This window comes from Microtus pennsylvanicus, chromosome 19 (genome assembly GCF_037038515.1).
Source record: "Microtus pennsylvanicus isolate mMicPen1 chromosome 19, mMicPen1.hap1, whole genome shotgun sequence".
Classification (NCBI taxonomy): domain Eukaryota; kingdom Metazoa; phylum Chordata; class Mammalia; order Rodentia; family Cricetidae; genus Microtus; species Microtus pennsylvanicus.
In genome coordinates, this window is record NC_134597.1 from 17,326,477 (window position 1) to 17,341,560 (window position 15,084).

The following is a 15,084-nucleotide window of genomic DNA, read 5'->3' on the forward strand; positions in this document are numbered from 1 at the left end:
CACAAACATCACAGCATCTACTTCACCACCCAGGAGCTAGCCATCTTCATCTATTGCCTATAGACTAGACTGGCCCTAGACTAAGTTATCTGATTAGTGTTGCTTACTTCCTTATACCTCCAACCATTACCATACAAAAGGAAGATTAAGCATGTTAGTACATGGCCTACTCTATCTACCCAGTCACAGAAACCTTTTGGATATTTATCTTCTATCATCAGACATGGCTTGGTCTTTGTCTCCTTCAAATACCTACTCAAATACCACCTTTGGGATGAGGCCCTATCGACAGTTGCCTTGTCCCCTCTTGGTGTTCATGTTCCTTTCTCCTTCAGTACTGTATCTCTTTTACTGATTATGTTCTGGTGACATGGGTTGTCTTCTTTGCTTGTCTCTGCCTCCCCCCACTGAATGTGGCATCAAAAACACAAGGATAGCAGATATTTTGTATTTTCACTGAGGTGAATTGTGTAAGACACATTGTAGGCACTCGATACTGATTTCATTCTGTGGGCATTCCCATTTTAAGTAGCTATTAATATTTTCACAGTGTTTAAACTTCAAAATATACTTCATATCTTATAAATAGTGATGAATTAAAAAGCATTTCTACTCATGTTATTTTGCCATAGAGCTGTGTAACTTCAGTTAAGTTACTGTACCCCTCTGAGTCTTATGTGAAAAACAAGCCATTAGATTGCAAGATCTCTGAGGTTCTTCTTCAGCTCTTGAATGCTACATGGTGGGATATACTCACTTAACCTTATAAATTAGTAACTGCTTGAGGAAGGAAAAACAAACTTTTATTCATCTATTTCAGAATATATAAAATAATGATATGTATACTCCAAACCTGTGTAACCGAGGATAGCTCTTCATTGGGCACCCTGCCGTGGATCCCATCTCCTGCTAACATGAGTGATAGATCTACTGTCCAATGCTGCATTACTGCTCATGAATATTGGTCACAATTACCTGTTTCAGGACCTCATCCAGCAAGCTCATATTGGCTTCCTGGGCCTTTATTGTGTGGGAAAAGAAGGCATAAGTCTTCTTGGACATCAGTTTTTCCTCTGGAGGTCTTTTTACTCCCAAAATTAGACAAGCTTCTGTAATGTCCTCCTGAAGAATACCACCAGCCCTGGCATACTCCTGGGGATTGCAATTTGGACCAAAGATTACTCTCCCAGATTGTAATACACATGCTTTTGCTAACAAAAAGTGCAAAGGTACAACCACCTTGATAAGGATGGGGTTTGGTGAATTAGTACAAATAACAGTGTAGCTTCTTCAATTAAGATGTATCTATCCTGCTTGGGTTTTATAGAAGATTAGGAAAATCCAGTATTTACTCACAGTTAAGAGCAGATTATACTTTGATTACAAATGAAGATAATAGGAACACATGTTCAAGGTCATCAATGGCTATTTAGTAAGTTCCAGGTTAGTGTGAGCTACAGGAGACCTTTGTCACAGTATTATGTACTGATAGCATGCTGAAACACTCCATGTCAAGTATTGATTTGCAGCCCTTTTGTATTAAGAGATAGGATATATGCCCACCACTGGTTTGTTGTTGTTGTTGTTTTGGTTCAGTTAACAGCTATTACTTCTCTAATGTGAAGATTTGTGCTTATAAATAGCACAGTGAAAGACAGGAAAGGTGTCTCCATGAAGGAGCTGTTGTAATATGCCAGGAGCACAGCATAAGGTCATACTCAAGAACATTACAATCAGGAGAATCTATGGAACATTCTAGGCTAGTGGATAGTAGGATAAGAAATACAGAAAGTCAAGTTAATCAAAAAGGTTGGGTGGGTGGTGAGAGGAGGAGATGAGGTCTACAACAGCAGCAGCAAGACACCTGAAGACAGGTGCACACATACAGACATGAAAGTGATTGGGTGCATTGATGATTCTGTGTGAAAGATGCCATCATGGCTAATATGAGACCTACCAGATAACAACAACACTAGTTGACTGTTACTAATGTATTGTTGTATATTTTGATGGGCTCTTTGCATGAGTTGCCTCACTGAATTCTCATATAATTCCCATGAGGTGGAACTATCCCAGTTTTATCATCGGGACACCTGAAGATTACACACTTAAGCAAGATAATCTAGTTAGCACACAGACATTAAGAGACAGTCATTAAGATGTTTTAAGTAAAGGAGTGACATGATCTGAGGAAATTTTAAGACTATCTACAGTAGCAGTTAAACGAAATCAAGACACAGTAATGTACTTCAGACAAAGTGTAGATGAGTAGGAGAGAGGGTAAAAAAGATTTTTTTTTATCTGGTTTCTTTCAAAACAGCACATTTATAGTAAATCGATTCCATATACCATGGTAAAATCATGTAATCACAGCCATCAATAGAATAAGACATGGTACAATGCCAAAGATATGTTGTTGACTGAATAAAACAAGATGTGAGTGTTTACATATAGGTATTATATAATATCTTTATACACCCATATATATGCACTATATATATATATATAGGCACAAAATAATATGTATGACATATGACCTTCTATAAATGAACGAGCATGAAATAAGAACACAAAAACACAGATGCTAATAGAAAAAACAACAGAAACTGAAGGATGTTTTGAGGCAAGTGGGAATGGGCAGTTGATCACGATGAGGGCTAGACTGCCTCTCTAAAATGTATAAATATCACACTTATTTGAAAAATCAAATCCAAAGAAATTTAAAAGCAAACATTCCAGGTGAGTAAAAATTATAATATGGGTATCTACTATCACATTGATAACATAATCACATGGAAAACATATAAAAATTAAAACAATATTCAGAATAAGCTTTGTGGGTGTAAAGGCCATAAAAACACTTGGAAGTAAGTGACATCGGGTTTCGTCTAATGAGCTGTTAATCGAAATAGTAGTACTATGGTCCCAAAACCACTTTTTAAACTTTAAAAATACCTTCCAAGATCAACGTTTAATGTAGAATATTATTAGCTCATGACTAAAACAGTGTGTGTGTGTGAGAGAGAGAGAGAGCAGTCGTGTGTAGGTACATGCACTTACGCTTCAAAACTCTGTCTCCTAAAAGGACCTAAGGGCAATAATACCTTAGTAAAAATTACAGACACCAGATCCTAATTTCTATATACTAAAAAAACCCTCAAAGTTTCTTAATAAAATAGTAAATCCCAGGTGCAAGTGGAGGAAGTGCATATCAATGGTAGGATAATACGCTATTCTAGGAAAAGAGACAGTTCAAAGAAGGGAATTAGCTGTGCCAGAAACACTTGAACCTCCTTGAATGAACTCCCATAACCAAATTTGGGAGATGTACAATACTCAAAAAGAATGAGCGGAATAAAAAGGTTCATAATCCCAAATAATAATCAAAAAGCAAAAGAGAACAAAGAGAAGCAAGCAAACTAGCAAGAGGGCCAACGTCAGAAACAAACAGTTTTGCAAGCTTCTGTGCAAACAGTCATTCAGGGGGAGATTCACAAAGAGTGCTGATACAGCCGGCTGAGGAGCCAAAGAACAAGAATTTCACAGATCCCAAAATACACAGTGCTTACTGATTACACAGTAAGGGCAAAGGAGGAGATACATTTCACATTTCCACGCTGGAGAGATTATCTGGGAACCACCTTCACCAAGTGATCACACACAGCTGATGGTAGGCCATTTTGGTATCTTGGGTCTTTGATGCAGCACTATGGGGAAATGATATGTGACTGACATTTATGCCCCAGTTGTCTAGCCTAAATCTAATCCTGAGGACGTAATCATACTAGTTCTTCTCAAAAGCAGAACATGCAACAGTTCAGCTCTTTGGACTCATCAAAAAAGAAATCAATGGTATTAAAATAAAACCAGGAAGGGAGGAGATGCCCCAGATCATAACTAAAGATACAGAACAATAGTCTGTAGGAATCTTAGGTAAGCTTTAATTGAGCCAGCGAAGAGCTTGAACACAGACTGTATGAGGAAACAGGGCAGGCTGCCTAATGTCTGCCACCCCAGCACTTGGGAGGTAGAGAAAAAACAGGGTCAGAAGGCCAAGATCATTCTTGGCTACACAGAAAATTCAAAGACAATCTTGGCTACATGAGAACCTGTCTAAAACACAACAAAAGCATAGATTATGGGGTGCTATTTCTCGTGTGAAAATAATACAGTGGTTATGTAAGAAAGCCCTGTCTAGGAAATACACAGCAAAGCATTAAGTGCTAATGTGTTCATGTTAGAATGTCTGCAACCACTTTCAAATGATCCAGCAAAAGGACATGTGCATATATATTCCTAAAATTGGAACGAGACTATAACTTCTGTTATGATTATTGCAAAAAAGTAAACAGAGATGAATGTAAAGGGCTATCAAAATAGCTGTTGAGGTACACCCTCACGAAGAATAAACTCTACCTGAAGGAGCATTCCTAGGTGCAGGAATGGCAGCTTAGTTTTTGTCTTTCTAGTCCCAAAAGTGGAGCTGCACCTGAAGGAGGAGGGGTTGTGCCTAATGGAGAGAAAGACTGAGACCCCGAAACATCTAAAAGCAGTCCCTTATACACCCAGCGGGAAACATGTGGAATGGGGTAAAATACTTTTAGCAAAATAATGGAATTAAAGTGAAATGAACGTATTTTGCTTTCCTTAAAATGCTTCTGAATTACCACTGTTGTGTTCACAGCTATTTCTAGAGTTAAACGTACTCACCTTGTCATGAATGGCCCGTCGATTGGAAGGCTGTATCAAGACCTTGTATCCCAGTTTGGTGAGGCCCTTGATGTGCTTGGGAGCCAGAGGTGCCCTGCGCTCCCAGGCATTCACATCCTCTCTCCGGAGTGCCATCACTGGCTTGTGGTGGAGCCCTCGGAAGAGGCAGGCTCTCAGCCTGGCCACTCTCGGCTTCTGCACTCGCAGCATCTTCAAGTCTGGTAGCTGTAAAGGCAACTTTCAACAGTAGCACAGAAAAGGACGGAGGGCTCACAGATGAGTTCTGGTCTCCTCAGAAATCTGTTGCAAAAGAGCCAACCCACTGGATAGACATGAATAGGATAAACCTCTGGCAGTAAATGTGCCTTTAACCAACTAAAGTCTCCAAAAATTGGTTAATTTAACTTCTTAAAAGTTGTATTAAATATGGTTTTAGCACAAAAGCTTAAAAGTGCTAATCTATTACACAAAGGTAAGGAAACAACAGATATCAGTCTTTACAAACTGGTCCCCATTTTGAGGGCTTAAAACTTAAGATTCCTATAATGATATACAAGAGTCTTAAAGGTTCCTCGTGAGATTTCTCCATAAGTTTCCTGAATAGGAGTCACCAGTGTGCTCTGACCCCTGGTGGCCGCAAGTGAGTTGTTTTAAGAAGTGTCAGCAGAAATAAAATAAAATTTAAAAAAAATGTATAAACCTTGCTACCAGACATTCAGGTGAGTTTAGTATTGCATGCCATGAGTTCAAAGTGATGTCTCAAAATAGAGAAAACAAAACAAAACACCTCATGATCATTTTTTCTAGACCACTCGATCACATGGATTCCTTCACCACAGACTCTAGTTTCCCTCACACAGATCTATCTATAAGGCTTCCTCTCCATACTCAGCCCTCTGCCCATTGCATAGAAGCCCTGCTGGTCTCAGCCAGTTCTCTCCCGACTAGTCATGCATACACAATTCCACTCATTTAGTTAGTCCGAACAAACATATTTACAAAATAAATATTCTGTGTCCTATACAAATAAGCTTTATATAGGTTTTTCATATAAATATCTATGTCTAAAAGTATTTTCTTTACCCTTTTCAAATGTTTGTATACACCTTACATATTAGTCAAATTATATATACATATTAGTCAAATATGGCTAATAAGTTTTTAGATCATTCATATGCTATTATTTTTCCATGGAAGGTAGGCAGCAAATTACGGGAATTATATATTTCTTGAAAAAATAATCATACCCATGACTTTATAGTTCTAGAAATTTCCTACTCCTTACAGACAACACATAGTAAAACTTTTATGTTTTGTAGTAACCCATTTTGTTTGCTGGAGAATTTAAGCTCTAAGGAACACCTTTCTCATAGATGCGGACGGTGACCAAACACTCACAAGTATTTGCAGTCTATAAATGTAGAGAGTACTTCACAACAGAACCAGAGGAGAAAACAAGAAGGAAGGCACCCAGGAAGAGAGCTACACACAGCTGAAACCACACAGCAGGATACCAGTTCAGGCTTTGGTGGGGACAAACTGTATGATGAGAACAAGAGATAGAAACTGGTCAGTAGGAAGGGACCCCAAGAGAGTAGTTCTGAGAATGCTTTTGTTGAAGATCAGGAATTTCAGGAGAGACATTACAGAATAACAGGAGATGAGACAAGTACCTGAGCTGTCTGTGGGTAACCCAACTGGACTGACCAGCCCTTCCCCCTCCCCATGCCTCACCCTAGTCTCTAACATAAGTCCTTTTAAAGTTCCCACAGTAGCAGCCAGGGGTGTGCTATTTCCTGGGCTCATTCCTGCTGTGGAGAAGCAAGCCCTCTCTATGATTCTTAAGCTCCCACCTATGAACTGTAATAAACATTTTGTCTAAAACTCTTTCAAAGCACAAAAGCCTGAAATTCAATGGCTCAGGGCAGCTTTCATGGCCAATAAATTCTGTGGGATTTTTTTTCTTTACACACTAAGCTCAAAAACCCAAGAAAGGTGCAGCTGAACAACATTTCACATATCATACAGGTGAACAAACCAGTATTTAACATTTCAGTACAGGATTTCTAACACTACATGTATTTGGGGGCTTATTTATATAATTTTGTCACTCAAAAAAATGCATTAAACTCGAGCCTAAGTCCATAACACTTACTATTCCCCAACCAAAGGATCGCATGCAATGTCTCATGCACGTGAACCTCTTTGTTCCTAAATACCAACTCCAAAGACAGAGTTTCCTTTGAACATAAACACACACACACATGCATGCACACACACAAGCATTCATGCATACACTGTGCTTCTTGAATTCACAGGTGAAGACATTATGAGTTTCCCTTAGGGACCTTAAATGAAGGCACGTGCACACATTCCCATTAGTTAGTGTCCCTGCTTCCAAGCTTGATTATTAACCAGAGTCACCTTCCCAATCTCAGTGACATCCTCTCCACTTCTGGGGTGAGTGTGGGCTTGGAGAAGCAGGGGACACACATACCATGCATAGTCATACAATCTAAGGAAACTGGAAGACAAAATCATCAGAAACTAGGATTCTATTAAGAAGTCACATTCACTTTTTGTAATGAATTTCAAAATTATCAAATTGCTGTAACTTACATTTGAAATAAATGAAATAGTTACCATTGATTAAATATTATAAACCCCACACTGTGGTGCACCCTTCACAGATACCAACTCATTTCCTTCTTGCAAAAAATAATAATAAATAGTCCCTTCCTCACAGATAAAGAATTAGGACACTATAGTTTTACTGGGTGGTTCACATTTGAGCAGAGGCAGAATTCCTAGACTGAAGCTTAAAACCTGCGATTTTCTTTTTCTATTTATTACTTTATAAATAATACCAATCAAAATTTTCACTTCCTCCCCTCCTCCCACTTCCCTCCCGGTCCCCCCCCCCACACACACACTCTCTCCAACTGGACCCTCTGAATGTAGCTGACAATTGGGGCAGACTGAGGGGCCAATGATAAAACCTGCAATTTTCTCTGCTTTGCCGAAGGCCAGGGATTTCACTAGACAATGAGGTGTGACACACAGCTACTCTCACCAGCTCTGGCTTCAAAAAGAAATCTGGCATCCAACTTCAGTCAATTATCAAAGCTCCCCTCTTGACCCCTATTCCTCTGTTGACTGAAACGTCTTTCCTGAATCCCTGCCAAGGTAAATTCTAGACCTCTCGGTGTTTGGGGAACAAAAGGAACTGACTGAGATTATAGGAGCTATTACCGGTCACTTGTAACTGGGTGAACTTTGAGACCTGTTCTCAGCACAGAGCTTCATGGTCACCTAAGGTCATCAAGAAATAGGAAATGGACAGAGGATGAAGCTCAAAGAAAGAGCATGTGCCTAGCATGAAAGCAGATTCCACTTCCCAGCACCATGAAAACAGGCAACAGTGGGAACTTCAGAATTGTATAGAGAGGAGGAAGCATTTACCAGCAATGACTGTGAGAGCCACTCTGGATGTTTTTGGTCCAGGATTCTGTGACTTTTGCAAAAATATTAGGAAGTGTGAGTGCCATGTTTATTTTTCAGACAAGGTGGAATGATTCTGGCTTACCCACTGATTCTAGCAAAATCAGCTGACATTACTGAGTGCCCATAAGAAGGATATAAGAGCAGGCGGGGAAACACAAAGAAGAGTGAGACGAGAGAAAGGAGTTAAAGGGGGAGAACTTCACCCTGAAATTCTAATGATTTTTCCTCCAAAACATTGAAGGTCAACATTTCAAATACAAAAATGTAAGTTTAAAAGTATTCTTCTCTGTGTCTTTGTGAAAAAAAGAAAAAAAGAATAGCTCTAGGGTACATTCCTACTAACATAGGATTCACTGGGAGATTAAAGTGCCTCTAACAATCTCCAGAGTATCACTGTGAGTTGCACAGAGATACACCGATAGCAATAAAACTCTCCAGAACTACAGAACTTGCTATGTAACAGCATCTCTAGCTGCTCTTTTCAGGCCCTCACATTTGCACAGCAAGTAAATTACCACATGATGGTAAACATAATCCTAAAAGACAATATCCCCTCTCCCAACAAAGTTTGTACTCAGGGCTTGGTTATAATAGTATAGGGTTAGGGGTAGGCTCAGGGATTTCATTTGGAAAAAAGGGGGGGGGGATTGGATGGGAAAATATATAGATTAGTGTAAGCTCACACTAATAATAATAGTAAGTAATAGTGAGAATACTTGTGAGCTATTATTTATAGACAATTTATATTGGCATAGGTTCTTATATATTGATACAAATTCAAACTGTATTTTTTGTGTTGAATATGCTATTTTGTGCACAATATTTGTGCACCCATACAAAATTATTTTGTCATATTGTATGCATGCATGTTTCTACCACTGCTTAAGATATTTTGTATATTGATGCACTTTTAGGATATATTTATTGTATTGCACTATACATTCCTACCTCTAATCAAGATACTTATACATTGTTTACATTTTAAGGTCATTGTCCTTATTTGCTACACAGTTATTTAAAAATTATTTAATATTTTAATACGAAGCCTTAGTCTTTAAGCTATATAGGTATTAAAAAATATAAGTCAATAGTGATCCATGTTTGTCATACCTATAGTTAGTCTAATCAAGTTCTTTAGATGCATAGAGATTACATTCTACATAGATAGATAATCTACAACTACTTCAAAGAACTGTAGAATATGGCATTTAAATAGCAGGATTCCATTTATGCAAGACATGATTGCTACTGGCAGCACCAATCTATTCCTGAGAGAATGTTGGGCACTGAAGATAGTTTTCTTCTTGGCAAAACTGGCCTTTAGGCAAAAAACTGCTCCTGCCTCAACCACTGACAAAATTCAGGGTGTCCATACTGGACAAGCAGTATACAAACAAAAAGACTGTCAAACCTTGCCAAGATAGGATAAGATGGTTTTGAAATTTTTCCTGTCTCTAAAAATGGTCTGTCGGATGCTCTAGGCCTTAACCAAAGTTGGTTGCCCCAATATTGCAAATGAGACTTTGGGTGATTGCCCAGGCAGTCGGGGTTTTGGTGTCTTTTTTTGTCATTTCTTACACCTTTTGGAAGTTGCTTGATTGCACTTCCTATTTACTCAAGTGATAGTATTTCCCTTCTCAGATCTTTGAAGGGATTAAAGACTAGGTAGTCATAATTACTTTCTTCTCATGACTTCACCAAGCCATTTCTAATATGAGACTTAGACTCCTTAGGGTAGGATAATTATTAAAACATTTAGCATATGTTTTCTGCTTGATGTTGTTTATGCTGGCTATAATTTTAATTCTTATACTTGATATTTGTTCTTATTGTATATCATTTTGTTTTGGGCTTGAAACTCTCTTATTTAGAATAAAGAGGGAGGTGGTATGGGAACTCCTTCAGCCAATGGCCTTTTGGATGCTGGCCCAGTTTGAGCATGGTCTCCTGTACTATAAATGCAGATGGAGGGGCATGTGTGAGCCCCTTGACCACTGTATTCAGTTCCAGCTCCCCACACACTCAGAGAACTGAGGATCTCTACTCTTTCTGTGAGTTTTCTCCCAAATAAATCAACCTTAGTTATACTCCACTCTGGGCTAGTGTGAAAGTATTTTATATCGCAACATCCCTAGACCTTTTATGGATCTTTTAATTATTCTATCCAGTATCAAAAATCTCTCTAAATTCTTCCAATTTTTTGCGTAACATCTACTCATGAGAAAACACTCTGTAAACTTGGGAATCATTAGACCAGCAGTTCTCAACCTGTGGGTCATGACCCTTTTGTGGTCACGTATCAGATATCCTCCGTATCAGATATTTACATTATGATTCATAAAAGTAGCAAAATTACAGTGATGAAGTTGCAACAAATGTATTTTATTGTCGCAATCATCACATGGGGTACTGTATTAAAGGGTTGCAGCATTAAAAAGGTTGAGAATCACTGCAGTAGGTCAACGTACAATCACAAAATATAAAGACCTAATCTTGCCTTCTCTCAACTTCTACCACTTCCACTGAGACATGAATAAGCTTAAAAATGTAAATTCATAATTGAAGAAATTAAAATCAAATGTTCTGTCTCTGGTCTCGAAACTTAGGCACGTCTTAGGGACCACTTATTTTGAATCATTAGAACAATCTACTCCCCATATTTCAGTGACCGAATTACTAAATCACAAGAAGAGGTTTTTCAATGCCAAGTTATTTGCAGCAAACGGATACATACCTGGACTAAATATTAAGAGACCATGAAAGGGTTAACATCGGCCTCAGATGAAGAAATAAGATAATATATAAGAAATGCAAGTTGTTTTTGTCTTTTTAGTTAATTCAAACCTGCAGATGTCTTTTAAAATATACTTGGTATTTTTTAAGGTTTATTTTATTCTGTTTTGTGTGTGTGTGTGTGTGTGTGTGTGTGTGTGTGTGTGTGGTGTTAGTACAGCCCCTGAATCCAGAAGAGGAAATCCAAGCCCTTAGAGTGCAGTTCCAGGTATTTATGGGCTGCCTGATTTAGGAGCTAGATACCAAACTCCAGTTCTCTGCAAGAACAGACAAGTGTTTTTATTCGCTGGGCCATTTCCCCCACTATACACATTAGTATTTTAAAAGAATATACCATATTTGGTATATGGTAATTTCCATATACCATATCATCCTAGCATATGTAAGCTAACACAGTGGCTCCATACCTATCCTTCTTACCTATTTCCCGGACCTTAGTGTTCCTGGGAACTTCAAGAGTTCCAGCGTCAACAGAGCATCTGACAATGGCTTAGTTCTAACTAAGCCAAATCCCTCCCAACTCCAAGGCTTGTTGGAACCAAGCCTGGAACTGCAAAGGCACTGGCACCAGATATTCACTTCCTCTTCCCCAGTCCATTGCTCAAATGCTTCCGTGTTGAACCTAGTATAAACGCGCTAGCCAAATGGTTAAAATAAAATAAAATAAAAATAAAATTTAAAACCACTTGAACTGTGTTGATTAACCTTCCCTGTCAACTTGATAGATTTAGAATGCCCTAGAAGACACGGCATCTTCAGAGAGGTTTAAGGGAGGAAGGAAGACCCTCCCCGATGTCGGTGGTGCCATCCCACACACTGGGATCCCGGGATGAATAAAGGGGCAGGGGGATAACCTGAGCTCCAGTGTTCATCTTTTTCTACAGCTTGACCATGGACCATGTGTGGTCAGCAACCTCACACTCACACTCATGGCTTTCCTCCATGATGAACCTCATCCCTTCTTCTAATGTGAGCCAAGAAATCTTTTCCCGCTCAAATTGCTTCTATCAGGCGTGTGTGGGGGGGGGGGTGCACAGCAACAGTAATACAGATAATAAAACTGCAGAGAGACCTCGTGGACAGGTCTCTTACTGTTAATTTATCTAGTCTGAAAAAATTCATATTGTCTCAATCCTCCAGCTGCTATCATTCAATAACAGAAAAATCCGATTCTCAAAGTCAGGTGTGGTGGTGCATGCCTATAATCCCAGCACTTGGAGTCAGAGGTAGGTGGACTTCTGTGAGTTGGAGGCTCGCCTGGTCCTTAGTGAGTTCCAGGACAGCCAGGACTACATAGTGGGAGCCTGCGTCAAAATCAAAGCAAACAAACAAAAACTTGACTTCCCTAGCTCACAGATTTAGACTCAGTGAAATGTAAAACAGTGTTCTAAACTGCAGTGCAATCCAAAATGGTTTTATAATTTTGTTAGCCAGGTAAAAATTTTAAATTATTTATCTTAAGATAAATAATGAGAAAATTTAAGTATACATTACAAAAACCTATGCAATAGAGCATGTATAATAGATAAATATGATAAATAAGAACTAAATTGCCAACGCATCTTCCCCACCCCATTCCAAACACACAGGGTGGGGGAACAAAAGTTTAAACATAATTTAAAAGCCTCCTGATTTCTCCAATGTGAGCATAGTCACACCCCCTAGTCGAAGACACTGCTTGCCCTTACTCTTTGTCACACTATAGTAAATTATGCTTCCCAAGAAGAGGAAAAGAGAATCCAAACTGAAAGAGCCTGTCCTGAACGCCACTCTTCAGACACAGGTGAACACGTAAGATCCGTTACCATTCTAGCTCTGCTTCGACCAGGTTGAGACACGTTTTCACATTTTAGCATCTCTGCCACAGGGATGCGCCTTAATTTGATGACACTTTAGATTCAATGAAAACAGCGACCGTGGTAAGAAATATGATTTTCTAGAAGACTGGGGAAATACCTCCAATAAGCAAACTCAACTTTTGTCTTCCTAAGACACTTCGAAGAATGACAATCAGATTTTGTAACCAACAAGTTTATGCAGCCCAAGGTCCGCTCACCTTCATGGAACAGAGTGGGGTGGCCAAATACACATGCGCGTGTGCACACAAACATGCAAACGCGCACACACCATGCCATGCCATTTGTGTTTTGTACAAAGAACTGGAAAGACTCTGTGTACATCATAGACCATTCAATGTGGTGTACCGAGCCTCATAACGCTGGTCACAGCTAAACATTGCTCACATTTTCACAATTCATGACCCATAACATCCAAGAAACATCGATCTCTACTGATTTAGGAACTAATTCATTTATTCAGCTTTTTTCTCTCCCTTTCTCCCCCTTTCTTCATTCAACCAGAGTTAACAAAGTGTGTGTGTTCACAGTCATCTTCTTGCGCATCGGCCTGGCCTGCACAGCACCTCCCCCCACCCCCCTCCCGGATATCGAGAGTTTGAAGAACAGAAACCCAACTTGCCCAACTTTCTGTCTCATGCCTATCTCAATTAGAGTACAGACTGACCCCGCCATGCCTCTATCTCAGACACAGTGGCCAGCCCTAAAACTGCAGCTAGGCGTGGGAAATTCGGTGTCACAGTTCACAGTTCCGCGGACTCAAACGGGGACCAGGGCTCAGGAAGAATCTTGCTTCTCTCCATCTGCCACCACCGGCAAAGAAGTTTTCAGTCCAAGAATAAATAAGTTATTCACTCTGCAACTTTAATTTCAACATCAACCCATAGTCCCCAGCAACAGCACCACAATCGCCAGGGTCCACCCCCGAAAAAAGTGCATCGCCCTCCTCCCCCTTCCTATTCAGACGCCGAGGAGCTGAACCCACCGCCCTCCCTCCCTTCAGGAAAGCTGGGCGGTGAGGCCTAAAGTTTGTCCCCCTCCCTAGCTCTGTCGCGGCCAACAGCTGGAGTCCCGCGGTTGAGCCGGGAGCTGCAAGTGCATCCTGCAGGCAGGGATCACGCCTGCATCAGCGTCGCCCTCCCGGCCCTCTTCTCACCTTGTGACTTCTGAATAGTCCTCCGCCGCCAAGAGCTCCTGAATCTGGACCCTGAAGTCTCAGATTTCCGTGAGGGGGAAAAAAAAATTGGCTTGGGGGGCAGGGCAGGGGGCGAGAAGGAGGAGGAGGTGTTTGCTCAACTTTTAAGTACGTCACAAGTCTTCCCTCTTGCAGCCAATCAGCAGCAGCCTCGAAGGAACAACCTTCTCTTCCGCCAATCGGAGGCGCTGCCAGGTACTAGGTCATGCCCTGCCCCTGTTCTACTCTAAGGTTCATCTGCCAGAAAGATCTCTGACCCTAGAGCTTAGCTCAGGACCTCCCTAGATGGTTATTGACCAGGTTTGTAACTGCCTGTGGCAGAAAGCAGGCGAAGACAGAAAAAGAACGAAAGAAACGTCTGGGCAGTAACATCTCCTGGAGAAGTCGCAAGCGCAGGTGTCATGTTTGTTTTATGAAACGCACCTTTTCACGACCTGTAACAGGAGGAGGAAGCCCAGTCCGATGAGAATTCCAGCGTGTTTTTAGAATCCTGATAGCTGAGAACGGAGGTACACCACATCGAAGGAACAGAAGTTTGTGGATGACGAATGCATTACAGAGTTCAGGGTTGTGAAAAACGTGTTTCATAAAGACTAGCCCCAGCAATCGTGGAGTCTGGGGGTAACAGCCAGAAGGGCATCATCCCTCCTGTTTTCACAAATTTCTCCTCTATTTAGACTTGTGAGGCAAGTTTCTGGAAATAACCCTAAAGTACTGGATAGTTTGTGTCAACTTCTCCATATGATCCGGCTGCAGGCAAGCCCTTAGGACATTTTCTTAATTTGTGATTCCCTGGAAAAGCCCATTGTGGTCAGTGCCATCCCTTGTCTAGGTGATCCTGGGTTCTGTAAAAAAAAAAAAAAAAAAAAAAAAAAAAAAAGTTTGAGCAAGCCATGGAAAGCGAGCCAGTAAGCACCGTTTCTCCATGGTTTCTGCATCAGCTCTAGGTTCCTGCCCTCACTGCTTTTGATGACAAACTGTTGTATGGAAATAGGAGCGAAATAAGTCCTTTCCTCCTCACATTGT

At 40.3% G+C, this 15,084-nt stretch overlaps 1 protein-coding gene across 3 annotated transcripts in view; it reads right to left on the reverse strand.

The window, feature by feature from the left end:
• The window catches only part of Aass (aminoadipate-semialdehyde synthase), a 60,983-nt gene extending 46,800 nt beyond the window's left edge, over positions 1–14,183 (reverse strand). The window contains exons 1-3 of one of the 3 annotated variants that reach the window (XM_075953690.1): positions 14,020–14,183; positions 4,711–5,010; positions 976–1,152 (exon numbers count right to left, since the gene is read on the reverse strand). In XM_075953690.1, the coding sequence (XP_075809805.1) occupies positions 976–1,152; positions 4,711–4,920 (387 nt within the window). In that variant the 5' untranslated portion in view covers positions 4,921–5,010; positions 14,020–14,183. Of the gene's footprint in view, positions 1–975; positions 1,153–4,710; positions 5,011–6,108; positions 6,234–14,019 lie in introns of those variants that run through there. The other 2 variants (XM_075953691.1, XM_075953692.1) reach the window with 2 other exon arrangements.
• Positions 14,184–15,084: the final 901 nt, after the last annotated feature.